The following is a 26,536-nucleotide window of genomic DNA, read 5'->3' on the forward strand; positions in this document are numbered from 1 at the left end:
TATAAAAGAGATAATAGAAAGTCATATAACTTCACTAAATTTATTAACTATGACTTCTTCTCTTAGAAAGTCACATAACTTTTCTTTATTTTCTCAAAGTCAGTTAATTATAAATATTCTACCTATAAGTCATTCAATCTATTTAATTGATTTTTTTTATTAATAGATAAGAGGGTATGAAGGATGCAGATAAGGGTACAAATTTAGTTGGCAGTTAAAAATTGTCCTATTACTAGCCTATTCATGTAAGTATTTGGTTTGGTTATAGTATAGAGCAATTAGTTGTCATATTTCTTTGTATTATCATTTTTTTCCCGTTTAATTATTGCTTTAATTTACTTGACCCAACTATCTTCCAAAAATAGCTTATCTACCTTGAAAAGATAGTGATAAGGTTTACTTTGACATTCCTAGACTTGTTTCATCTCCACGCTCATTTTAATTTCTCCTATGCTTTCTCTTAAGTCTTACCCCGTGCTACGTAAAATGTCCTGCCTTCTAAAAACACTTAAGTTGACAGCAGGCATGAAAGTGACTAGTAACCTACTTGGTCCGCCCAAATACCCTTTTTTTTATTTCTTCTTTCCCACAAAAGTTTGAAGGTGTACCAAAAAGTTATCTATATTTTCCATCTATCTCTCTTTAAATAACATGACTTAAGCCTGTGAAAGTGGAGAAGAAAAAGAAACCAAGAAAATGCCAGAATACTGTGTAACAGGGGGTACAGGGTTCATTGCAGCTTACCTTATTAAAGCCCTCCTCCTAAAGGGTCATATTGTAAGAACCACTGTTCGTGATCCTAGTAAGTAAGCTAGCGTTTGACCATAGAGTTTACGAGTAATTTTTGAAAATTTATTTTTAAATATCTGTTTCGTCATGATTTTCAAATATTTTCAAGTTTCCAAAGTGTAGTGTTGTCTTGCATATGATGGTTGGTTATTTTTGTTTTTAATAATCTATACTAGTAGGTTGTTTATTGTGTTTCGATTATTACACTATTCTGTTATTGTTGTTGCTCTCTTATGGTAGACTTTGCACTGTTTCCTTGTGACTTGTTATATTTTCTTCTTTGTATCTTGATTTGCCGCATTTGAGCTGAAGGTCTTTCGAAAACAGTCTCTCTATCTTATAGAGGTGGTAAGGTCTACGTACATTTTATCCTCTCAAACTCCACTTGTATGATTTCACTGAGTCTGCTGTTGTTGTTGTTTCCAAGGTTTTGGACGTCCACTCACAAAACTTTAGATTGGCTCGAACACAATTTCAAATTCCAAAAGTTACAACTTCAAAAACTCAAATTTTCAAGTTTTACAGGTAATGCGGAGAAAGTGGGGTTCTTGTGGGAGCTAGAGGGTGCTAAAGAGAGGCTCAAGATTATGAAAGCTGATCTATTAGTGGAAGGTAGCTTTGATGATGCCATTCAGGGAGTTGATGGAGTCTTTCATACTGCTTCACCTGTTTTGGTCCCTTATGATGACAATATTCAGGCCAGTTTTACCTTCCTTAACCCTTTTTACTTCATTTTTGTCTAGATTGTCCTGCATCAGTCGAGGAAATTAAACGAGTTGTTGACTCCTTAAATGATCTTCGATAATTCTCAATTCGATCATGAGCTAGTTTTTCAGTTGAGTTAGACACAATGTTCGTTTGTTATTTATACTCAATGTTGGGCATTGGCATGGCATGTAGGATGTTAGATTGTCCCACATTAGTTGAGTGATTGACTTGTTAGACAATTCTCAACTCATGAACTAATTTTTCGTTGGTAGGCCTGATATTCATTTTCTTTTGTCATGTTATTAGAGCTGACAATTCAATATGAGCGACCCCTAGAAGCATCTGACCATCTGTAATGATTTGTCCGTAGTTACTTTGAACAAATTGAAAGGCCTCTTTTCAACTCCCTCTAAGATTTGAACTGCCAAACAACTTTTTCGACTACGAGTCATGAGAAATGAATGACTACTAGAGTGGGCTATGGAGTTGTTAGATTGTCTCACATTAATTAAGCAACAAAGTATTAGGTCCAAGCTCTATTTTCTTATCAATTTTCAACGCGCCCCACACACTTCTTTAATTCTTCATTTCTAATTTTAATTTTTTGATTAGTGAGACTACTTCTCAAACATTAATTAATCAACTTAACCTTGCTGAACCTTACAATGTTATTGCAGAAAACACTGATTGATCCATGTGTAAATGGTACCTTGAATGTTCTCAACTCTTGCAAAAAATCATCCACCTTGAAGAGGCTTGTGTTGACCTCTTCTTGCTCTTCGATTAGATACAGAGAAGATGCACAACAGAATTCCCCTCTCAATGAATCCCACTGGAGCGACCTTCAGTATTGCCAAAAATACAATGTATGTATGTTTGTCTGCATAATTTTTAGTTGCTATAGCGAAATGTTGTTATACGGAACATATAATATAATGTAACATGAAAATCCGTTCCAAACAAAACTTGACCATCATAATGAAATGTTATAATAGAGGACAGTTGTTGTGACCTCTTTTCTTGCTAAGTGCAGCTATGGTATGCTTATGCTAAGACTAAAGCTGAAAAAGAAGCTTGGAGAGTAGCTGAGGAATGTGGTATTGATTTGGTGGTGGTAAACCCATCCTTTGTTGTGGGTCCTTTGCTTGCTCCTCAGCCTACCAGTACATTGCAAATCATATTGGGCACGGTTAAAGGTTGTACCTTTTGCTGCTACTAGAACTGATTGCTTCACGCAAGGTTCGAGAAAGGGCTGCATTCCAAGCACCAACCTTTTGGGGTGCTGCCCTTTCCTAAACCCTGCGTGATGCTTCTCGTAACATACTATTGCATATTAAGCAAAATAAAAATAAGAATATAGATGTACTGAAAGATCACTATGTTTTCTACTGACATATAAATCTCTAACATGAATTTCAAGAGATCGTTGGTTTTTCGAGACAACTTATTTTAGTTCTACCTCGTCTCGCTTTATGAAAGGCATAACACTTTTCTTCTTTTCCTTTTTTTTCTTGTTGACTAGGTATGATTGGAGAGTATGCCAACAGAAGGTTGGGGTTTGTTCACATTGAGGATGTTGTGGGAGCTCATATTTTAGTGATGGAAGAACAAAAAGCTTCAGGTAGATACATATGTTCAAACTCAGTGAGACACATGTCACAGATCAATGACTTGTTAAGGACCAAGTATCCATCTTATCCTCATGAGAACAAGTAAGTGGAACAATTTTTATGTAAATTTAAGTTTTTCTTCTTCTAAAAGTGTGGTGGTCGGACCAGTTTGAGCACACCTCGACTAATTTCACAGAATAAGTGTCACCTTCCACGACATATGGGGAGAAATCACCTAGTGTTTTTGCCTCTGGTGGGATTTGAACTCCAGACCTCATGGTTCTCTACTCACAATTCATTGACCACTAAGTGACACCCTTGAGTGCTTTAACTTAAGTTATACATTGATCGCGTAAAGATCTTTTACATTACTAGTGAATCTTAACGTGTGATAACATATTCGTTACCATTTATACTCGATATAAATTTTGTGATAATCTAATAAGTATACTGATTTTGTACATATATTTTACACGTTAAACGTCAGTGCTTAGAAATTTAACTCTTTCATTTTTCCCCCTAGGTGTGGCAACCAACAAGGGGAAGATATCCCACATAGCTTGGACACCAGCAAGATAACTCAATTGGGGCTGCCTCCTCTAAAGAGTCTCAATGAAATGTTTGATGATTGCATTCAGAGTTTCCAAGAAAAAGGATTCCTATGAGCTGATATATCTAAGTTGTCACTTCCTATAAATGACCCTCTTAAAGGGTTGAAATAAATTTTTCAAGTTTTCCACTCCTTTACAACATAGAGTCAATAAAATTTCCTTTATCCTGTATGGAAAGAAAAATTTCGAGATTAGTTTATTTAAGAGGGTGAAGTTGAGAAATTTAATCTCAAGATTTCAACAAAATGGTTTATATAAAAATGGTACTTTGTGAGGATGATGCTTCTAAGTGAAAAGTGTTGTTACCATTTTGCCCCGCTTATAACAAATTTTTGCCCATAAGGCAGACGTTCAGGACATTTCAAGACGGTGAACCTATACAATTGATCAGAAGTTTTGTCTTATAGGCAAAAATTAGAACTCAAGTATATTGTCCATTAGCCATAAGTTTTAACTTTTGCCTATAAGGTGTAAGTTATTGAGTACCTCCTAAATTAGACCTAGTGAAATAGTGTAAACTATTGTCATGAAGCATAATTTTTTTAGAAGCCCCTAAGCTATGTTATTCCTCTAAGACAAAAGTTATAGAATACCCATAAATTAGACTTAGTGATATAATGTAAATTGTTGCCCATGGGGCATAAGTTAGTTTTTTGTTAAAATCCCTGAGCTAAGATTTGCAACTAAGACGAGTTATAAGTAAGATTTAACGATAGTGTAAAATGTTGCCCACAAGGCGTAAGTTGTTGTTTTAATCTCCAAGTGATTTTTTTCAAGTTAAGATCATCTTTAAAGAATTATTATTAAGCGGAAATAAAAATTCAAGACCAAACATTTTGAAGGATACCAAGTATAATTTACTCAAACTATACATGTTGAAGCGTGATCAACTGAACACGACAAGTTATACTGCCTATTAGATCAAATGTTACTTCTTATATGTATATATTAAATCTTAAACGCTCTTTCGTGAAACTCTTCAATTCACCATTAGCTAAATAGTAAGAACCTCAAAAAGGCTGAATATATCATACTTAAATCCAGAATAAGCCCAATTTTGTTGTTTAGTGCAGATATAGTGGCAATTGTTGATGTGGCCATACCATTATCCTTGGCCTGCCACTCCACAAAAAAACAAAGAATAGCCTATCCTTTTCCACCATTAAATAACTACTTATATAAATTTTATATGGGCATACACTCTTGGATTCTCTATTACCTTCAGTATCCAGTCTCACCATTGATTCCATTAATAATAGTCCTGGCCACATCACTGTTTCTGCTGCCTTTGTCTTAATCTAAGTAATGGGAATTGTGGAAAACTACTTAAAATAAAGACATAAAGGCATTCACGCACATCAAGAAACCAATAAGATAATTCAGATAAATAAGGAAGGCTGTGGTAAGTTGACCATCAAAAACTAAAAAATGGTCATAAAATAACCTCAGTATATTATACTTGTCTTTCAGACTCTCCAAAAATACTGACACGTGTTGGATCCTACAAAACATATAGGATCTAACACACGCCCAACAACCTTTTTGTAAAGAGTGCTAGGCCTTTTCTTTTTTTTTCACTCTCTCTCTCTCTTTACATGTGTACATAAATGCAATGAAAAACCTTGCTCACCATTAGGCATCTACCAAACTCACTGTGAGTTACTCACACTACAGTTATCCACTTATACAACATTCAAGTTCCTTGTGTCTCAATACTTTTTTGGGAATGAAAAGTGGTACCAGATTAAGAAAATCTATTACAATAGCTGTTCTTCCTGTGGCTTTTCTATTCTTGCTTTCTTTTGTAGCTTGTACAGGTTAGTCTCCACACTCCACTTAGACCTTATACTTACACTTGATTAATCTTAACTGAGGTTTTGTTCTTTTTTTGGTTTTGGAATAGGACCATTGAGGTGGATTCTTCTATCAAGCTATCTCATCTACTACCTATCTTTGTCTTTATGGATTTTGGCTGCATTGCATACTACATGACATTCAATCCATCTACCAAATTGAGGGATTTTCCATCATTCACTATCTCTATTTTCTTGGTTTTGTTATCGAGGGATCAATCTCTTACTTTTTTTGTTTTCCTTCAACCTCTTTGAAAGAATCAACAATCTCGTTGTGTACTGAAGCATAAAAAGGATAATGTGTTTATATTCATTTTCAGCATGTTAATTTAAACAAACTATGTCTTCAATCTTCTCCAGCTCTTTTGGATTGGGTTTCAATGCAGTATTGAGCAAGTCCAAGTTTTTTTCTTCTTTTTTATCTCTGGAACTTCCCAAGTTTTGTTTCAGCGACTTGCAAATGTTTGTCACTAATTAGTAGTCACTCTAACGCCGAAACTAAACTTTGATTCAGAAAATACAAGAGCACAATCAAAGAAATGTTTAAAGATGTTACTATCTTGGGATAAACAAGCAATCGAGTTCGTTATTAAAAAAAATGCATAATTACTTCTTTCAAATTCAGTCATAATAGTTTCAGGAAGTTTTCACTTCAGTTAACTGCATATGGTCCTCGAGCTTAATCAAACAATAAAAACTTAGAAGTGCAGATTTACTTTTCAACAACATTACACGAGTACTACATTCAGCTGAAAAACTACACGATAAATCCCACATATCATATCAGTGATCGAAAAAAAAATAATAGAACGAAATAAAAGTTCTAAGAATATCCCACACAACATGATAGCATATAACAAGAACAGAAAAGTTTAACAATGATAGCATCAAACTAACTGCATAGACAAGAAAAGCATTATATGACAAGCAGAAGAAAATTGACAGATACAATGAACATCAGCAGCAATACGACCATTACAATGCTTATGGTGAAAGGTACATCAAAAGTTTCACCTTCTAAGATGCCTCAGGATATTATACAAATTCTCGGGTATCTCACTAACCACTAGTGTTTTCTTGGCCTGCAAAAGCTACCTAATAACTAAAACATACAAGATTATTTTCTTGGGACAAGTATTGCAGTAAACGTTGGTACCTCATATAATTTACCTTCTGAATGCCTAAGTACCAAATATTAATGATACAGTCTACAAGAAATAAGAATTTCTTGTATGTATAATAACATATGCTACAGTATTTCATACTTCTTACTCAAAACGGAGATAACTCACCCACTTTGTATTCCTCAAAATGTGTGATACAACAGGGAAAAACCTTAGTTTCCATCCTTCATGTCATCAGGTGCGAAAAAATCAAACATTTGCATTCCCCTCCCAGCGACTGCAATCTGATAATGGTTCCTGAATAAGACATGCAGGCGATCTTATTTTAAAGTAAGGGGAAAGATAGGTGGAGGTTGGTTTTCAGAAAGTGAAAAATGGAAGATTAAATAAAAGACCCAACAGTCAAGCATGAAAGAAAGGATTACCCACCTTGCACAGGCCCTAGCATCCAATGCCTCGGGCTCCGGTACACTAACAACCATATGTTTGTGCTCAGTTAACTTGCCTTGCTGTTCAAGATGCCAACACCTGATGCGCTGATCAAGACCAGTAGAAAATACCCAACAACCATCTGTCCAAACACCTGCAGAGAACAAGACCAACATCAGCTCCAGGTCCATTACATGCAATTGATGATTGTATCTTTGTCATTTGACCAAAAATAAATAAAATCTGATAGTTATCAATGGGTAATGAGCATATAGATGGAGAAAATGATAGGAGGGCAACTCCTTGTAACAATTGGTGTCTTGTGAGTGTGGGCAATGCATAACGAACAGGAGAGAGAATAACTATAAACAGGGTTTAGAAATACAAGTACTTTCTCATTTTACACAAGATTCTGTTAAATACCACAAACAAAACTTATTTTTCAAGTTTTTTCATTCGGTTCAGATTTGTGTTGTCTTTATTTGGACACTCCAGTAGATTGTTACATTAGGTCCAAAAGGATAAGTTGCATCAGAATTTATAAAGGAATGAGGTAAGGCATGGAAAAGGTAAGGAGGGGCTGTTTTTGCATGACAGATTTTTCTGCAATTGATCTTTCTCTGTGTTATCCTTCATAGTCAAGGGAACCCTTTTTGCTTGTCAAACAGTACCCCTTTTGGTATAGGCTGATCTAGTACGGATGAATTCACTGAAATACCTTCACCCTGTTTCGGCAGCTATTTCTATCATCATTTCCATAACTACTATAAGTTCAGTACTATCACTAACCATCTTCCATGTCCAGAAATAAGGCAAAGCGCCAACTTCATAAGTTTTAGCTCTCTGCAATCTCAAGTCAAATCATGTACAACCAGCTCGAAATCAGAGTGCAGAGTCTTCATTACTAGCACCAATCACATCTTTAGCCATAGTTATCAGGAGCCTCAGTACAACAGCCTCTTTGCTCTGTTTTTCTTTTTAGCAGGATCTCTTTACCCTGGGTTTAATTCTTTAATGGATGGGAGAGCAAAAAGTGCTGGTGGAATTTCAGTAAGCCAAAAAAGAGTAGGCCTTCAATGGGTCGGAAAGAATAAGTTGTGCATTACAATAGTTCAAAAATGAGGTTGATTAAATAATTTTAAAAAAAAAAGAAGCAAAGTAGCTCGAACATTTGGATGGATACGGGAAATGATCCCAAGGGAAGCAGCAAGTGAAAAATGTACATAAGGTTGGATAGAGCCAGAAAGAGCTCACCTTCAAGTATTTTCCCCAATTAGGAAATTACATCTCTTTTCCAAATCATTATCTCTGCTTTCTTGTTTCATAGAATTGATGTTGGTAAAAAATGAAATACAGGAGTTTGGAGAATCCAGAAAATAAAGCTTTATAAGAGTACTCATTTTGTTAAGAAAAATATTGACATAATTTTGTCAGTACTCATTTAAATAGGTATAAGCATAAATACAGATTTCTAATGGCTTTATAGAGCCAAATGAGCTTACAAACTATATATTTTTTTCTTTAAAAAAATTCAATAAATACATACAAATTAACTAATTCAAAATGGGTGAATGAAGCCAAATTGTTGGATCACATTTGAATGGTTTTAAAACAAAATGACACAGGAATCAATTAAAAGGAAACGGCTGGTAAAAACTTGACACCAAAGGCAGCAAGATGTGAAATGAGAAAAAACTGAACTACACCAAAAGATCAGATTTGACACACAGGGTGCAGACTCTACTATGTAAAGATATGATAGAAAAATATACTCGGGCTTGTGTACAAGTTGGACACCCAATCATAGAAGCAAGAATTAAGGAGATGATTCTTTTAGCGAACCTTCAGGATAAAGGCCAAATTTGGGTTTACACTATCCCTCTTCTATAGTTATTTAATTTTTTCTGGACCATAGCACCTATCTACCGTGAACTATGTTGCTCGGACTCTTCAACAATGTCAGCGGGTGCATGTTGGATTCTTAAAAAGTAGTGTATAATTTGACACGGGTGTGGCATCAAAAGTGAAGAGTCCGCGCAACTTAGACCGTGCAAGATAAACAGCTAGCGCTTTCTGTTGCAGATAAATGACTCAATGAAAATTCACGACCCACAACAAAACGAAAATGAAAGACAAGTATGCAGATTCAATGAAAAAATAAATCTGAACGTATACCTTTGACGGCAGAGCTGTGAGCTGAGGTGATTTTATCATGCAACATAAATTTAATATCATGATCTCCCACTTGATAATTATGAACATCACCACCTAGATTCTGTGATGTGCTGGTGCTATTTTGCTCCAAAGTCGAATTTTCAGAACTCTGCCTCATCGATGTTGGAGAGAAATCTAATCTAAGACAGTTAAGTGACTGGTCATCACCCCCACTCAGAACATAAAATGTAAACCTCCAATCAGAAACTTCAGGACCATCTATGTCCGAAACATGAAGACAGTTAACCCCTGATTGGTGAACATCTTTGAAGACATGCAAGGGACATGCTTTCTGTAATACTTCCTTAATGCTAGTGGACGTGTCTGGAGAAAATACATGTGTGTTTTCTACCGAATGGGAAATCCCTTGCAAAGCATGATGTTGCACATTTTTGCCGGTTCCTGCGACAGTTGTTGCACAAAAACCATTATCTGGCTTTCCCTTTGAGAAAGGAACTTCCGACAATTGTTCATCACTTGTTGTTTTATTAGAAACTTGACTGCCCAAGAATCTCCATTGTCGTCCACCTTGGCTTCCTCTACCCGTACGTGGCCTTTTCTGACTGTCTAGACCTTTTCCGATTTGAAGTGCTGATAATTGCCGCATAAAATTATCAACATGATCAGTAAGATCCCAAAAGGCAATACTTCCATCAGTAGATCCGCTAATAATAATATACCGACTTCCAAACTGAATATTGCCTGCAAAATCAAGATTTCAACCAGATTAAAGGCACGAAAGAAAGATGCATGAAACAGAGGAATTTTCACCAACCTCTAATCACACAAAAAGGAACAAAAACTGTATGAGTTCTCAACAAGAATATTAATGCAAGTAAACATCTGTAACTCCTTAAGTAGTACCAAGTAAACACCTGTCACTCCTTCAGTAGTACTCCCTCTGTCCCAATTTAAGTGTCTCGGCTTGACTGGATACGGAGTTTAAGAAATAAAGGAAGACTTTTGAATCTATGGTCTTGAATTAAAGATGTATGTAGTACTTTAAATCTTATGGTCTTAAACTTGCCAAGTAGAATATTGGAATTGAAAAATTAACTGAATATAGAAAGAGGTACCCTTTTGGGGACAGACCAAAAAGGAAAGTAAGACACTTTAATTGGGACAGAGGAAGTAGCAACATAAAGACCACAACCTGAGAAAACTAACTAGAGGCTTTTTTGTCAACCATAAAGAAAGAAGTAATTTGTTCCTATAAAGAAAGAAGAATCATTCGAACAGTTCCTTTTGACAACATAAAGGTTAAATTAGTTGCAGTTGTGCCGAAAATACCAATAGGTCTCATCAAAATCCCAGAAGGCTGACAACTTTGAAGTGTCAGTACCAATATGTCCAAAGAACACAGAATCGACATAAAAACTTACTGATCTCTAGTGAAATTTCCTCATGTTGCTAATTTGTAAATTCATTTCCTTTGGGAAGACTCCATATTGAAAGAACTTTTTTGCTTTTCTTTGTTTTTTCAATGAAGGTAAGTGTATTCCACTCATCAGCACTAAATTGATACTTGTAATCAAAAATCAAAACATGTAATTACAGGGAGCCTTGTTTTTTACAAGGAGTCAAAAAAATCTACCATTGATCTGCATCATCTATATAGTTCTCCACACCAGAATTGAAAAGACAAAAAACAGTTCAGCTTTTTCGCTTGACCAGAATGTTTAATTTAATTTTGCAAGTGTAATTCCTAGCACATTTTTTTTCACAAGTTTATTCGCGTTAGTATTTCAGGAAAATATCTTTGTTTTTTGAATACATTGAATTGCATATTTTTCTCAGACAGAAATCACACAGCACCAATGTTTTTTATTTTTCAAATACTACTTCTAGATGAGAAATTTCCTCTCCTCTCCTTTTGGTAGAACATATCGAGAATATAACCTGTATANGACAGACAAAAAAGGAAAGTAAGACACTCTAATTGGGACACAGGAAATAGCAACATAAAGACCACAACCTGAGAAAACTAACTAGAGGCATTTTTTGTCACCCATAAAGAAAGAAGTAATTTGTTCCTATAAAGAAAGAAGAATCATTCCAACAGTTCCTTTTGACAACATAAAAGTAAAATTAGTTGCAGTTGTGCCGAAAATACCAGTAGAGGTCTCATCAAAATCCCAGAAGGCTGACAACTTTGAAGTGTCAATACCACTATGTCTAAAGAACACAGAATCAACATAAAAACTTACTGATCTCTTGCGAAATTTCCTCATGTTGCTAATTTGTAAATACAATTCCTTTGGGAAGACTCCATATTGAAAGATCTTTTTTGCTTTTCTTTGTTTTTTTAATGAAGGTAACAGTGTATTCCACTCATCAGCACCAAATTGGTACTTGTAATCAAAAACCAAAACATGTACAATTACAGGGTGCCTTGTTTTTTACAAGGAGTCAAAAAAATCTACCATTGATCTGCATCATCTATATAGTTCTCCACACCAGAATTGAAAAGACAAAAAACAGTTCAGCTTTTTCGCTTGACCAGAATGTTTAATTTAATTTTGCAAGTGTAATTCCTAGCACATTTTTTTTCACAAGTTTATTCGCGTTAGTATTTCAGGAAAATATCTTTGTTTTTTGAATACATTGAATTGCATATTTTTCTCAGACAGAAATCACACAGCACCAATGTTTTTTATTTTTCAAATACTACTTCTAGATGAGAAATTTCCTCTCCTCTCCTTTTGGTAGAACATATCGAGAATATAACCTGTATAGATACTAAAATGCACAGTGTAATATGTTGCCATGTTTCCGCAGAAGCTGTGGTCATGATCGCTCTAAAGGAAGCTGAAATTGCTTTTCCTGGTGCCTTTAACCTCTGTGGCCCTACCTGCTAGGCCGTCTGCTCGCATCTCTCTCTATTTTATTTTATGAAAAGGTAGAAAAGCTCATCACTATATCTAGTGCTCAAGCAGAAAACGCCACAAAACTTAAGCATGTCTTCTAAATAGCCATTTCATACAGAGGGTGTCTCTCTTTCTTACTTGGTACCCATGGCATATTGGCATGTGCCTTGGTCTCACATGTGGATCCACGTCCATACATGTCTTTACTCCCATCTACACTAATTATGTGATGCACCTTTATTTCTCTTATCTTTTTTAGCTCTATTATCTTGTCCACCATGACCAAATGCATATGATGGACCCCACTCACAAAGTAGTAGCTATTCTCTCTTTTACACCAGATAAAGACCCCCCCCACACACAACTTTTCTCTCTGGTACTACATATAAGTTGCTTCATTACCTCCCTCAGATCTTCAGTGTGTGATGAATCAAAGATCAAATATAGAGGAAAAGCGCAGTGATCTAAGAGTTGAAGGTTTGAAGATAAACTAAAATAAAACATCACAAAGACAAAAATAAACAAATAAAAATATAGAAGGTATGAATAGTTTGTGAAGCATGATATGAAAAGTAGCTACATCAATAATACCAGCCCATCTTATATCTTACTCCCTCTGTGCCATTTTATGTGACACGTCTTTCTAGTCTGTTCGAAAATGACAATTTCCTATATCTCGCAACAATTTAACTTTAGACTTCCCATTTTACACTTAATGACATGATTTTATCACCACTAAAATGGCTCGGCATGTTTAAGACCTTTCTTTTTTGAACTTGCTTAGGCAAACACCTTCACATAGATTTTTTATTTTTATTTTTGAGAATGGTAATGCCACTTTCACATAGAATTAAAGGGAGGGAGACCATAAAGCATCCCCTTTGACGAGTGCATTCGGGTTACTTCAGAAAGGTGGGTATACAGTGCTGCTACAAGCTCCAAAACAAAAATATAAACAACCCTGATCTCTCATCCATCAAGAGGTGAAGGAAAAGGCTGCTGGCAGTGAGGATAGTGCTTACTTAAACAGTATTAGCCAATTCAGTTACTTCAATAGATCATGAGCAAGGGTGTTTGCCACTCTCCCGGCCTGTGGTGTGAAGGCCAAGCTAATCTAAAATTTGGAACATGTTTTTTTTTCTATTTGGTCATAAATGAACCACACCCCTCTCAGTTAAGGATGCTTATGAGAGTTGGAGTCTATGGGAGTTGACAAAGCCATCAAGATGATCTGGATCATGATCCCTGATTGTATATTTTGGTGTATCTGGTTAGAAAGGAATATAAGATGTTTTGATGGGAAGCCAACTTCATTAGGTATTTTGAAGGCAAGGTGTTTTGTCAATCCGTTTAGTTGGTCCAGTCTGTACCCTGCTTCTAATGCAGAGCAATTTCAGGACTTTATTAGCTCACTGGTTCTAGCTTAGATCGTTTGTACAGTCAACCAATGAATTTTTGTAAGCTATAATGCCACATCTTGTAATTTTTGCATCTTCTTGATGCCTCTATTAATACCACTTCACAAATAATAAAAAAAGACACTGAGAAGAAGGTCAAGAAGGCTGGTGATGCCATTGTGCTCACGTCTAGCTTTGATTATATAAGCAGCTTTAAGTTTTATTTAACTTCCTGGTTTGAATTAATTAATGGAGAATTTGAATGTAACTACGATCTTTGTTGAAATGCCTTTGGGAACATTACTATGCTCAAAAAGCAATCTTAACCTATAGATCATACAGAGACAGTTTCAAAAGAGTTGTTAATCAACTAAACCTAAGTAATAAAACAACCTTGAACTGGGGGATATGTAGGAACAACTATATGTCGCAAAGCAAGCACCGGAGATGACAAAGGAGTCAACAAAGCAACATCAAACCTGAAATAGTTATTGGAAAACAAGCAACTGGGTCAGAAACAAGAGAACAAGCATGTTCAAGGCATTGTTATTAGGACATGATGAGATAATGCATGCAAATACCAGAGTCGATAGGGTAATAAAAGAGCTCGTAGTGTAACTGTGGCGTCTGAACATGCAACAACTACGAAACAGACCGAACACCTGCAGATGATATAAACAGGAGGCAATTTGATCATATTCACCTAATTTTACAGAAAATGATAGTGATCACTGTTGATTTACTGACCTGATGCCTGCAACCTGAACAAGAAAAGCAGTAACTGCGAGATATCTCCAATCATTTTCAAATATATCTGGAAGGCATGATTCTGAATAGCTTCTCTTGTCTTCTGAGGAAAATGACCCGCCATTTTCGACTGTTCCACTAACTTTTTTGTTTTGTTGTTTTCCATTATTTCTTTCTCTGGTTGGCATATCAGTAGAAAGCCACTGGAAAGATGCGGATGATGATGAACCATGAAAATGTAAATCATTTTTAATATTGCACTCTGTGTCAAGGGTTCCATCTTCCCTTATTCTCATCTTACTTTTTTGTTTCCAAGCAGTTACTACCCTTTTTGCACCTACTGATATTAGTAAAGAACAATCCTCTGGGTCCTCTAAGAACCATTTTTCACTGTTAACACTTTCATGCACGTCATTTGCATCCAGCACCATTCTATGTAGCCTTGAGACAAAGAATATAGATCTCACAGCTGATCCACCAACATGTTCACCAAGCAGCTTGGAAGTTGACCAATTTTCAGTTTCTGAAGCATACCTGAGACATCATCAAAAATAACTAATTTTCCATAGAACTTCTAACAGTCAAAAGCAAAGAAATGTGCAGATAACAAGATCAATAGAAGGAAGCCCAATTAGGTAGGGGAATAGTTTAAACAAAAAAAATTTAGAAAATTGTTGCCCAGGATTAAATAGATGTATCAAAATCAGAAATGGCATCATACCTTGTCAATCTCACAGTTCCATCTTCACAACCTGTTGCAACCCAAATAATCTCAGAAAAAGTATCCTGTTTTTCATTTAGACTGCACAATGAATCTCGAGAGATAAAACATAAGGTATGTATCTCCCTGCCATGGAATTGCAGATGAAAATTTTTGGGATACATCACCCTCTCATTAGTGGTCACCCACTGTCTATGAACATAAATGATTCCATCCTACAAAGAAAGAGCTATAGAGTGGTCAGGATATCAATCCAGTGATTAGAAGAGTTATTATTTTGAGGACAGCTATAACTCCTTATACAAGTCGTGCATTTCTACTTCCCTAAGCATTCTGGACTAAACCTGCTTTTGCCAGTATGATCACTCCATGTACTCTAAAAATCCATCGTGGAACAGGAAACTGATAGATTTGGAAAAGATTATACCTTGACATATGCAAGGCAATTTTTCATCTCTGGTACATCACCAAGAAAATAAGAATGAGGGCGCCTCCATCCACCGCAAGTTACTTGCAAAACCTATTCCAGCATATGTAAGACCTTCATGATGTGGAAGAGAGGGAGAAAAGAAGGAGCAAGATATTGACCGAGTAGGAAAGAGAGACAACACCTTTGTCTCAGAAATTAAATTCCATATGATAAAGTCTGATGAAGAAAATCCTATCGCACAGCTGCCACTAGGTAAATCATCTTGTTGGTCAGCATTAGTGAAAACAGATCGTATTGTACTTAGCTCTTTCACTTGCTTGATTCCAATGAATTCCAAGTTATGACAACTTCTATCATGTTCAAAGTAGCATATGCACCCATCTCCTCCAGTCTGAAGAAATAAGAGAACAAAAGAAAAAGTCACTGCATTGGACAACACAACCACATGTTCTTGCCTCAAGTACTTTCAGGCCATGAATCCAAGAAATTCCTAATATTAATAGCATATTTATATGTAAGAATTTGAATGCATGTTCTCTTACATAATAGAAACTGAAAAAAAAGAGACTTCTTTCTTTCTTCCTCCTCTTTTGGTAGACAAATATTGAATTATAATATTACAGAAATATCACAAGAAACAGAATGTGTCCTTTACTCCACATACTGAGTTTATTTATTTTTGTTTGAGCCTATCCCCATTCAACTTAACTTTCTACCTTATTTTATGTTGAAGTAGATTTTTATGCTCTAATATAGACTTCTATGATGGCAATTCTGAACATTTATAAGGGATAAAAAGATGATAAAGTAATTAATTACAAGGAATAACTTGATTATTTTTCTTTTTCCTCCCTTTTATTGGAGAAAGGGAATAACTAGATATGTTCTTTTCATCATTTTTGCGCACCACTATGTTAATAAGTTTCTAAGGGATACATAAACAAACTCCAATGGAAAGCACATCTGAGTACAACTTGTAAAATTTATTTTCAACATTTATTTGTTTATCATCTTTAAATTAAACTTAGGCTTCTCTACTCCTATAAATGTTTTAACTCCATAAAAAATGAATTTGACAATATTTCTCAGCACATGTGAAAATTACCTTTTAAAGCTTTATTAGACATGGAAAACTCTTAAATTTCTTGGGAAACTATCAACATCTTTTTTGTTTTCTTCTTCTTTAAGTTCCTCTCTATTTATTTCATTATTTATTAGGGTTAATGATATGGAAACCTAATACAGAATAATTTTCAACTTCTGATTTTCTCTACATTTCTAGCTGGTATCTCTTCTTTGAATGTACTCTGAATAAAAATATCACAAAACAAGAATTAAATGTTAATTTAAATCATATGTAGTGCCTACATTTTGGCTTTGGCTTTTCGCGTTCAACTAAAATAAAGAACAGAAAGTACATAGATGCAATAAAAATTATATTTTTCTACCAAATATGCAATAAAATTTTGAAAAATATCATGGTGTTCATTATTAGGTGTCTTCCTAAAGCCTTTGTTACTCTATGGACACCTTATTGGTATTTGTCCTAGACATTTTGGCAGTTCTCTTCAATAATTAGTCACACTTTGACTATTCCATTATCATTAATTTTTTAAATCAGGAATTATTATATACTGTTTTGAAAATCAAGTGACTAATCAAAATTAACTTTTTCAATTAATTATTGTTGTTATCTTTTTATGCAGTAAACTAACAAATGCAATGCATCTGCATATTGTAGTTTCTGTCTGAAAATATCATTTATGCTTTTTTTTTCTTGACAACAAAGAAATCCATGAGGCCAGTGGCTCACAGTTATAAACTCCGCACATGATAGGCCTTCAACAGCCAAGCGGCCCTTCTCCACTTAAATACAAGGCTTTTGTCTGTGGCGGGGGTTGAACATGTGACATGCGCCTAACCACACATTGCTCTTATCACTAGATAAAAGCCACGAGGACAATAGTTTATACTTTTTTATAGTATTATTTCTTATCATGACCTTTTCTCTGATCTATCTTTGCATGGAATAGGAGAAGGCTAGATTTTAATAGAAATGCAATGTGAAGAGTCTTTGAAGAAGCACACGGAGAAAGCTCACTTAAGGCTAACTTTTCAATCTCTTAATCTAACATGTAAGAAATTATTCAGGAAAACATACTCTCTGATATGTAATTAGAGACTTTCAAGTGTACTGTGTACTGGCCAATGTTATAACGTAGGAATTCTCTCTGTAACACTTAAAATTAATGACTGAAAGATATCTTTTGAGGTTAATAAAGGTCAACCTCCATTTGCATATTTTTGACTTAGTACAGATTTTTGTCATTACTTTAAGTCTTTAACTAAGTTCTGATTTAGTTTTTGAAAGCTTTATCATATAAAACAGCGAAAATGAAATATCAACAGATCCTTAACTCAACAAATCAGAAAGAGCGAACAAAAAGATCACCTCAAACCCAAGCATTAATTCGATTAATGTCATAACTAGTAAAACTGAATAAGCATCCATTAAGGTCTTACCGAATGAATTTCAAGTTGTGTAGGACTAAAACTAGCAATGGAGATGCTACACACACTTGATATTCCATGAGCTCCTCTGAAGTTGTTGAGGGGAGTTGTATTTATTTCTGAAGCTGTAGACATGCTAAATAGAATGTCTCTTTGCAATGGAAATAACAAAAGATTACCACGAATGTCACCGCACACTAGAACCTACAAAAAGAAAATAGATTAAGAATTTTGGAACTTACTTAAGCAATAGATATTTCATAGTGATCGGTTGTTCAAACTTGAAACAGACAAAGTCGAGATATATTATTGTCTTGCAAAGCTAAAAAAGGAGATATAACATATTGGAAGCAACTCCCTCTTATGTAGGAACATATGGGAACCCTGGGACTCTCAATATGTATGGAGGGACGTCATCTTAAGAATCACATAGCAGAGTAATTCAAGAATTATTTGGGACAATATAATTTGTTCAGTATAATACATATACTACTTTATGAATACAAATATACTGAAGAAGACTTGCACAACGCAGTTAAGAAGCCATATGCACAGTTCCTAGCTTACTCTGTCCCAATTTGCTAGTCTTTTTTTTACTTTGCAGGAATATTAAGATAAGAGTTGATGATATGATTTGTTTAATATTTATTGGGAAACCTGTGGGTCAAACATTGACCTTCGTATCATAGAATATAAAATAAAGGATAATTTTGTATGAAGAATAGAAGAAGTCCTGTAAGACTTCTGGCGGTATTTAAAATGCATTAAAGCTTTTCATATTTCATTTAAGGAAAATGAACAATATTTTGGAAAAATCCAAAAGGGAAGTAAGATGGGCATTCGCAAAAGAGGGAGTAATACCCAAAAAACGTTAGAAGCCATAGAGAGGAAAACAAGTTTGAAGCCATAGAGAGAGAAAACAAATTTGAAGTCATAGAGAGAGAAAGAGAGAAGGAACAAATGGCTAAATTTCATAATACATAAACTATAAAGGGTATTGACCTCGTTCTCTACTGATGCATCCAAGCACATTATTCGCATCCCAAAGCATGAGCGGAATTCCGCTATTAGGGATACACAACACCTTCTCATGACATCATGAGAAACAGAGGGCAAAGGGTTGAACAGCCTCCATAATTTCAATGTGCCTCTAGGATCAGAAGTGAAGAGAAACCTACAGGATAAGGTCATCAGAATTTATGGCTTCCAAATCAGATACGTAAATGATAAATTATCCCTGATTTATTCAACCAATATATGCAGATTTTATTTTAAAATGTGTTTGTAGGTGTGCGTGTGTGTGTGTGAGTCCATGCCAATAGCATAATAATGGTACTTGAAGGAACAATCTTATATGCCAAAGTAGACAACATAGAGTTATAAAATGTTCATCAATTTTCTATTTAAATATCACGAACATTCCTCGAATCATTATGACTTCTGGCATCATCATAACTTACATTGGTCCCAAAGATTTGCACCAATAAGTTCCAAGTAGTTGCCTCTCTGGCTCAGCTGACCATGTAGAAGTGAGTTCAACTCTAGGATTCAAGACATCACCAACAACTTTGGCGATCATCATAGTGCCTTTACCATTGCCAACTGCAACCCAATTTTCAATATCTTTTGTAACATTAGAACAGTGTGACAGCAAGTCCATGCAAACTATTGGTCCTTCCTCCCCAATATGAAGAAGTTCAGTCCATTTCACCTCCTCAGCATCATATAGTTTAGCATGGTACACATATCCATTGTTTGTGGCAACATAAAGAGAATCTTCCCGAGAAAAATGCAAGCATCTTACATATTCGCTTTTGCTGCATAAAATTTGATAAATCCAAATCAATGAATAAGCACCACGTGCATAAGTGTGAACAAGTAAGTTGTCCAGAACTAAGATAGGATGCCTTGCATGAGCAATATAAGAGAATTTTCCTGAAAATTGAAAATACAACTTGCTTTTTAATAAGTACCCCTGAAAAAATTATAATACATCAGGCCAAAAGCTTTTTTTATAACAATGGTTTCCGATCAACTTGCATGCGCCTCAACTATTTCACTGGATACTTGCCTCCTTCCACCAGAACAAGAATCAGATACCCTGCCCACCATGTTTTAAGCAAATTGGAAGAAATCACCTAAATTTTTGGTCTCTAATGGGATTTGAACTTCACAAACTCAAGGTTTACTCATTTAACATAATCCTTAACTTTTGCCCCTCCCACACAAGGTACACAACTCTAGGGATAAACAAGATGCATTTCAGTTTCTAGTTGCTATATACCTGTTCATGAGGCCAACATGCTCGCTAAAATTTGGAATATAAAGAGCAAATTCCTCCTTTTGGACAGTTGAGTCTTGTACTTCCACAATGCCTCCTGCTGATCCATTAGAAAATGACGCTTGCAGCCGGTGTACTTTTATTGAAGAATCAAACCCCGCAGTCACAAGGAGTGCAGCATCAGGATCATAGAGACAGCGCCAGATCCCTCTCCCGCTGTACCAATAAAATGTGATAATAGTAATTATATCATAAAACCAGTGTATTATAAGCGCTACAGTGCAAGAAAATCATTAACACAATAGAACATAAAGTCACTTTAATGAAATAAAAAAATGAGAAATAATGATTTAATTGGTACTATAATATAATTAAAAAGTCACTTCCATTCTGAACCTTTCCTTACACTTACACATGCTCTTTGATTCTTGTATGTTGTGTGCCATCCATTCCCCATACACGACATGTGCAATCCTCGCCAGCAGTTATGATTAACTAAGCAGAGTCCCACATATAGACAGACAAAACCAAATACTTAGAAGCAATCCTTGCATGTCCCACATTGGAAGGAAAGGAATGCACAAATTCTTAATGAACTATCACAAGTTACAGTTCTACCAAAAAAAAGTTACCACATAGAATTATCAAAACATAAAAGATCCACCTCATGAAGATCCCAGAACTGTCTGACAAAGGAAAACTACTTCTAGCATTAAATTTAAAAGGGAAAAGGGGTCTGATATACCCCTCAACTTTGTCATTTAGAGCTGATATACCCCTCGTTATAAAAATGGCTCACATATACCCCTATTGTTATACAAATGGCTCACATATATCTTTTCCTCTAACGGAAGTGAAAAAATTAATTTTAGTTTAATTTTTATTATTTATTTTTTTAAAATATAATCCCATATGGGTATATTTAATCCTCCTCAAACATATATTATTTTTTTAACTTTTTTTTGTTTCAATGACTAATTTAGATTTATTATTTTGATGGTCAAATTTATTTAAGTTTTGCAAATATTCTTGTAAAATTTATNTTTTGGTTTATTTCATGTTTGTTAGATTATTCCCCAAGTATTAAAATAAATTCAAATATTGGAAATATAGAAGCATTTTATTCATACAGATATTCTTGTGAGATCAGAAATTGCAGCAGCTCTAAACAATCACAGCATTGTGGACTTGTCAAGCTACATAAAATGTGATTTCATTGTGGAGCAGAAGTTTAATCAAAACACGAGCAATCTTCTCCTCTTCTCTTTTACAAGCTTATCCATCTATCTACATCATAAATTCCCCATTTTGGGAAGAAAAGTCCATCAGTTCTAAAGGAACTGGGACACCGGACAAGTTTTTGAGCTGACTAGCTATATTCTCCTGAGTCCTGTCAACCCCAGCCATAACAATGCTTTAGGATATTTTATACAGCTTTTGTTATAAGGTTGCAAAGTTACTTTTAACATCCGCAACTGCAGTACTTTAGCATGCTCAAAAGCATATTCCCCCATGCTGTGTGAGTGAATTACAAAGTACTTTAATGAACATGAACTTACAGAGTCAAATATACAGCAGTCCCAAATTCTAGCACTGTGACCAAATAAAACTGATTCGTCAACCACGTGGTTGGGACCATCAGCACCAAGTGTCCAGATATGAGCACTGCACTAACAAAAAAGAAGAATAAACTGCCTAAATTGTTGACTAAATGGTTCTATGGCTCAATATACACATAGGTGTTGATAACAAAAATATGAACCTGCGATCATCAGATACAGATACTAGTTTAAATCCATCAGCTGACCATGCAAGGCGGAAAATTGAACCTTCATGTCCAGTTAGTTTACATATATTTTTGGCTTCATATTGCTGATAAGGAAGTTGGAGACCCTCATAACTGGTCAAATTCAAAGGGTCTTTGGTACGATTTCCAATAACATCAGGACCAGCTTTACGAGCCACTTTCCAAACAAGAACCTGCCAAACCCAGATCAAGAAAAATAAGCGCCTGTTGGAAGACATATGCAGATATCAATGAGCATAAAAAAAGGTGTTACCACATTAAACAGAGCCAATTTACAAAATGATTAGGTGATCATTTTGTCCTAATAGAGCACCCAAGGGTGTGGCCTAGTGGTCAATGACGTGGGTTGAGAACCATGAGGTCTCGGGTTCAATCACAGTATTTGTCCTAGCCTTGGTGGATAGAATTATCTGGTACCTGATGTTGGTGGGAGGTGGCAAAAATCCCATGGAATTGGTCGAGTTGTGCAAAAGTTGGTCCGGACACCACGGTTATAAAAAAGAAAGTTGTTCTGACAGAAACTGTAGTCAAAAGAGAGACTCATACAAGAAATGGTCTCTTTGTATGTGCTGTACGAAAAGGAGGACTGAATGATTATTTGTTCACAGAACCAGAAGTTAAAATAGAGCATATCTTCAGTAATTAAACCAAGTTCAGCCGAAACTGTAGAAAGAAATCATAAAATCTGTCTATAGTGTGCAAAAATATCCAAAAGGAAAGTTTTTCAGCCAAACAGTCTAAGAAGTGCAACAGAAACTTCTTGAGTGAGGCCCCCACGGCTTTGTTCAAGAGGCAAAGGTTGAGGGAGACTTGTGACTTGAGTCAAAGGCTCGAGCCTGCACCAGCAAACTAAGCTAGTATTTAAGTGGAGAAGAGTAGAGGGACGACCCATTATCACCAAGTCTCAAAGGTAGCAGTTGGTCCTAAAGTTAGCCCAAGACAGATTTCTCTATCATTAAAAAGATAAAAAATCTAAACAGTGTGTTCAACTTTTCTGAGAGCAGAACAACTTTAACCATTTGTCTTATGAGTGAGGGAATAAGTCAAAAAACTGGAAACGTGGAAATGTACTAAGAAAAGATTTTAGGATAATAATATGCAGACACAAAATATACATTCAAGTGAAGTGAACAAGTGGAGACAAGACAAATGAGACAAGACAGAACTGTGGTGCCTAAATGCAAACAATTCAAATATCCAGGCTTATTCTTCTAGGCGGATGGCATGATATATGAAAATGTGCTAAATAGAATTAGGACAAAATTGTTGAATTAGAGGAGGGTTATGGCAGTGATATGGCATAAAATGATACCTAAGCAAGTAAAATGCAATTTCATAGTATAGATGTTATAAGAGAGAATGTTTGATTGGTAAGGCCCAATATATCCACGAGATGAATGTCATGGAATTAAAAATGTAAAGATGGAAGCATGGTCATACAAGATTGGTCAAGATTAGCAAATGATCACAACAAATTGAGGGTGCAAATAGTGTTATGGCCATTTCTAAGTAAATTTCCATATGCACCGATCGACCCATAAGTATGATATAAGATTATTGTAGGTGATAAAAACAGAAGGGGGTGCAATAGCATGCATAAGGACTAAATGGAGCAGGTCGCCTGAAATTATTTAGAAATATCCCATGTAGGGCCTTCATATGCATTGGTCTGTAGGTGCAATTGACAGATGAGTGACAAAAGGAGATGAGATAAACCTCAAATCACTTTTTCAATTTTTTAATAACGGCAGTATCCAGACAAGCTTGCATGCACCTTGACTATACTACCAAGTACTTGCAACCTCCCACCAACACGGATATCAAGTAACTTTATCCAGCAAAGCTAGGAAAATTGAAAAATAATCAAGGAATGTTGTTTGTCTCTACTGAATTTCAATCAGTCTCCAGGTTTGCAGAAGGAAATATTAGGTGCAAGTAGGGAAACATCAAATCATTTGTGGGGAAATTATCTCAAAAGACCTATAATCTCCTAACTTTTCATATTTAAAATATATAATACAATAGAAGTAAAGGATCTATAGACATCAACTAGTTCAAAATAAGAATTTGTAGTAGTTGTTATGCTAACATTATGTCGGGTATTTGTTGAGAGTTCTTTTATTCCTGTATGTTTGTGTGGGAAAAGTTTGATTTAGAGAAAATCTAGTTTTAGAAAATCCCTTACTTGCCTTTCAAGACAAATAATTTGAAGTTGGAACAAATTAGGCCTAAATGGACAAATAATTCATCTTGCCTATCCCAACTACTTTAGCATTTGACACTAGTTTGATTGATTATTTAATTTATTCATAGATAAAATTAGGGTTAAAAATTATCAAAAGGTGATGGAAAAATTTCTTTGACACAAATGAACGTATATGCAATGTATCAAGATACTCCTAAGTTTGAACAAAATACTGGAACAAGGACAATATGATAAGATGGAGAGTGGGGAAAAGATATAACTAAATACTGGTACCTCATTAAAGATTGTACCAGATGCCACACGGAGAGATCCAACATCGTCGCCCCAAATCCTCATGGAGTACAACAAACACTTCTCTAAAAATGAGATGAAGAGGAAAAGTTAAAAGCATGAACCCTGGCATCTATGGTTGAATTAAATCTCCTAATTAACAATAGAAAAGTTAGCACTATCTCTGGTATACATTGCTTTATCTGCAACAACCATTTAGTGCTCAAAAAATAAACAAAAATTGAAACTGGAAAGACGAGTTGACAAACAAACCTGAGCATCTTACTGTGGAAAGCAGAGAACACCTCAACATATCCCAGATATGTACAGAATTGTCACTGCATCCTATAGCAAGACAATCACTACCATTGTTTGAAGAAGTAGCGCCATCCCACTACCACCACATGTTAAGTATCATAATAAGCATAAATCCCACAAAAAAAATTAAGAAAACATCACAGGAGGCACCTATTTCATAATTAAGGAAAAAGTTACCTTCAAAAAGCTAACATCCAAAACCCAGTGAGTAAACTTAGGCAGCAGGACCACGAGACTTAACGTTAACTTAAAACATGCTTGTTGCTCAGTTTGAGAATTAGAAACCCTTTGAATTTGCAAGCTGAAAAGTTTAACTCTCCTCTCACCATAGACTGCAATCTTAAAAGTAATATGTGTATCCGATAAGTGTTCATTAAATGCCTTCAATGAAACTCCATGCACACGAATTCCATCGAATACATCAAATGATCTTATCAATTTCCCAATCGTCAAATCATAGACGAGAATTTGTGAACCAGTTCCTGTGGAGACATTAATTGTATACTTACAACCAATTCAGTAGAAATATAGTATCAAAGAATAACAAAGTTCTACATTTTGCAATGGCAATCACAAAAGCACATGTCTTTGATTTCAGAACAAGGAAATAAACCAAGTGCGGGAAGTAAAGAGAACGAACCAGCTAGTAGAAAAGGAAGTGAAGAGAAGTCCGGCGGAAGGTGTAGAAAGCAGAGGGCAGAGATTTCGCCAAGGTACTGCCCTCTCTGGAGCCTACAACGGCTTTGCTCCGCCATGGTCGCTGCTGCGTCGCACTACTAGTCTAGCAGTCGCCAATGCTTCCCTGCGGCAGTGTTCAAATGCTAATGGTCAATAATGGGCTAGTAGTATTTTTGAAAAGTGTCACGTATAGCCACTTTTGGGAGTCCTATTTAGGTAATAACCAACAAATAAAAAATTGAAGTTTCAGAAAGGCGGAATGACCTGAGAGACCCTTGTACTTGACTTCGTTTGTCAGTTGAACCCTCATACTCATTACTTTGCCAACGAGACCCTTAAATCCATCAGAATACAACATTTTAAGCCCTTTTCTCCTCTGGTCAGTGTGCGTGTAATGAACGCGATTACACGTGGAATTCCACATCATTTTTTAGTGCCCCATGCAAAATTAAGTGCTAAAAAAATAAAAAAAAATCAAATAGATCAATTTTTTAATTTAATTTCTTAAACTTTTCAAATAGTCATCTTCTTCATATTTGGTCACAAATTAAGCACTAGATTCATACCCATTAGATCAAATTCTTCTTGATTTAACTTGTAAATTCAACTACAAGTTCACCAACACAAACTCAATGAACCCCAATCAAAATTTTTAATTAATTTTACAAATTCACAAGACTCATTTATTATTTTTTAAGCTTTTTCAAGCTTATCAATGAAGTTTTAAAATTTTCAATAGTCGCAATCATCCTTCACATTATCCACATCTCCTCGTTGAAACCATCTAATAAAAGAATGATACTAATATTTTTCAAACCTAAAAAATGAGAATTTTAGAAGAAGTTGAGGCTACTGATTTGTATAAAAAAAAAAGAGGCGGAGAAGAGTGAATGTGGGGATGGAGAAAGAAGAAAGTTGAGGGTTGTGGTGAGGGGTAGAGGAGAGAGGGCTGGTGGAGAAGAAGA

The 26,536-nt window shown here is 35.3% G+C and overlaps 2 protein-coding genes across 4 annotated transcripts; one reads left to right on the plus strand and one right to left on the minus strand.

Annotated features, from left to right (window-relative positions):
• The first annotated feature begins 571 nt into the window (after window positions 1–571).
• LOC125853310 (tetraketide alpha-pyrone reductase 2-like) lies at window positions 572–3,781 on the plus strand. 2 transcript variants are annotated; one of them, XM_049532980.1, is made up of 6 exons: window positions 572–802; window positions 1,315–1,487; window positions 2,175–2,363; window positions 2,531–2,693; window positions 3,020–3,209; window positions 3,631–3,781. In XM_049532980.1, the coding sequence occupies exons 1-6, from the start codon at window positions 697–699 to the stop codon at window positions 3,770–3,772; spliced, it is 963 nt and encodes a 320-aa protein (XP_049388937.1). In that variant the 5' UTR covers window positions 572–696; the 3' UTR covers window positions 3,773–3,781. The 2 variants fall into 2 exon arrangements, with proteins under 2 accessions (XP_049388937.1, XP_049388938.1); XM_049532981.1 differs by lacking the exon at window positions 2,175–2,363.
• A 2,741-nt stretch (window positions 3,782–6,522) lies between these two features.
• Window positions 6,523–25,720, minus strand: LOC125870417 (uncharacterized). Of its 2 annotated transcripts, XM_049550855.1 has the most exons (20): window positions 25,534–25,720; window positions 25,071–25,375; window positions 24,849–24,969; window positions 24,579–24,661; window positions 22,055–22,272; window positions 21,852–21,957; window positions 20,705–20,787; window positions 20,296–20,508; window positions 19,472–19,828; window positions 19,014–19,185; window positions 18,024–18,215; window positions 15,682–15,891; window positions 15,498–15,590; window positions 15,071–15,285; window positions 14,350–14,883; window positions 14,184–14,264; window positions 13,996–14,081; window positions 9,300–10,040; window positions 7,125–7,278; window positions 6,523–6,992 (listed from the first exon to the last, which is right to left on the minus strand). In XM_049550855.1, exons 1-20 carry the CDS (start codon window positions 25,646–25,648, stop codon window positions 6,908–6,910), a joined length of 4,164 nt encoding a protein of 1,387 aa, XP_049406812.1. In that variant the 5' UTR covers window positions 25,649–25,720; the 3' UTR covers window positions 6,523–6,907. The 2 variants fall into 2 exon arrangements, with proteins under 2 accessions (XP_049406812.1, XP_049406819.1); XM_049550862.1 differs by lacking the exon at window positions 20,705–20,787 and having other exon boundaries at window positions 21,852–21,962.
• Window positions 25,721–26,536: the final 816 nt, after the last annotated feature.

This window comes from Solanum stenotomum, chromosome 1 (genome assembly GCF_019186545.1).
Source record: "Solanum stenotomum isolate F172 chromosome 1, ASM1918654v1, whole genome shotgun sequence".
NCBI classification, from domain to species: domain Eukaryota; kingdom Viridiplantae; phylum Streptophyta; class Magnoliopsida; order Solanales; family Solanaceae; genus Solanum; species Solanum stenotomum.

What these genes read in the sequence shown, in the direction of transcription:
- LOC125853310 (XM_049532980.1), top strand. Translation starts at nt 697, where the DNA reads ATGCCAGAATACTGTGTAACAGGGGGTACAGGGTTCATTGCAGCTTAC. An exon ending in CTTATGATGACAATATTCAG is followed by an intron (nt 1,488 to 2,174) that starts GCCAGTTTTACC and finishes ATGTTATTGCAG; the next exon opens with AAAACACTGATTGATCCATG. An exon ending in TCTTATCCTCATGAGAACAA is followed by an intron (nt 3,210 to 3,630) that starts GTAAGTGGAACA and finishes TTTTCCCCCTAG; the next exon opens with GTGTGGCAACCAACAAGGGG.
- LOC125870417 (XM_049550855.1), bottom strand. Translation starts at nt 25,648, where the DNA reads ATGGCGGAGCAAAGCCGTTGTAGGCTCCAGAGAGGGCAGTACCTTGGC. An exon ending in ATTTAATTTCTGAGACAAAG is followed by an intron (nt 15,591 to 15,681) that starts GTGTTGTCTCTC and finishes ATGCTGGAATAG; the next exon opens with GTTTTGCAAGTAACTTGCGG. An exon ending in GTTCAGGTTGCAGGCATCAG is followed by an intron (nt 14,265 to 14,349) that starts GTCAGTAAATCA and finishes TATCATCTGCAG; the next exon opens with GTGTTCGGTCTGTTTCGTAG.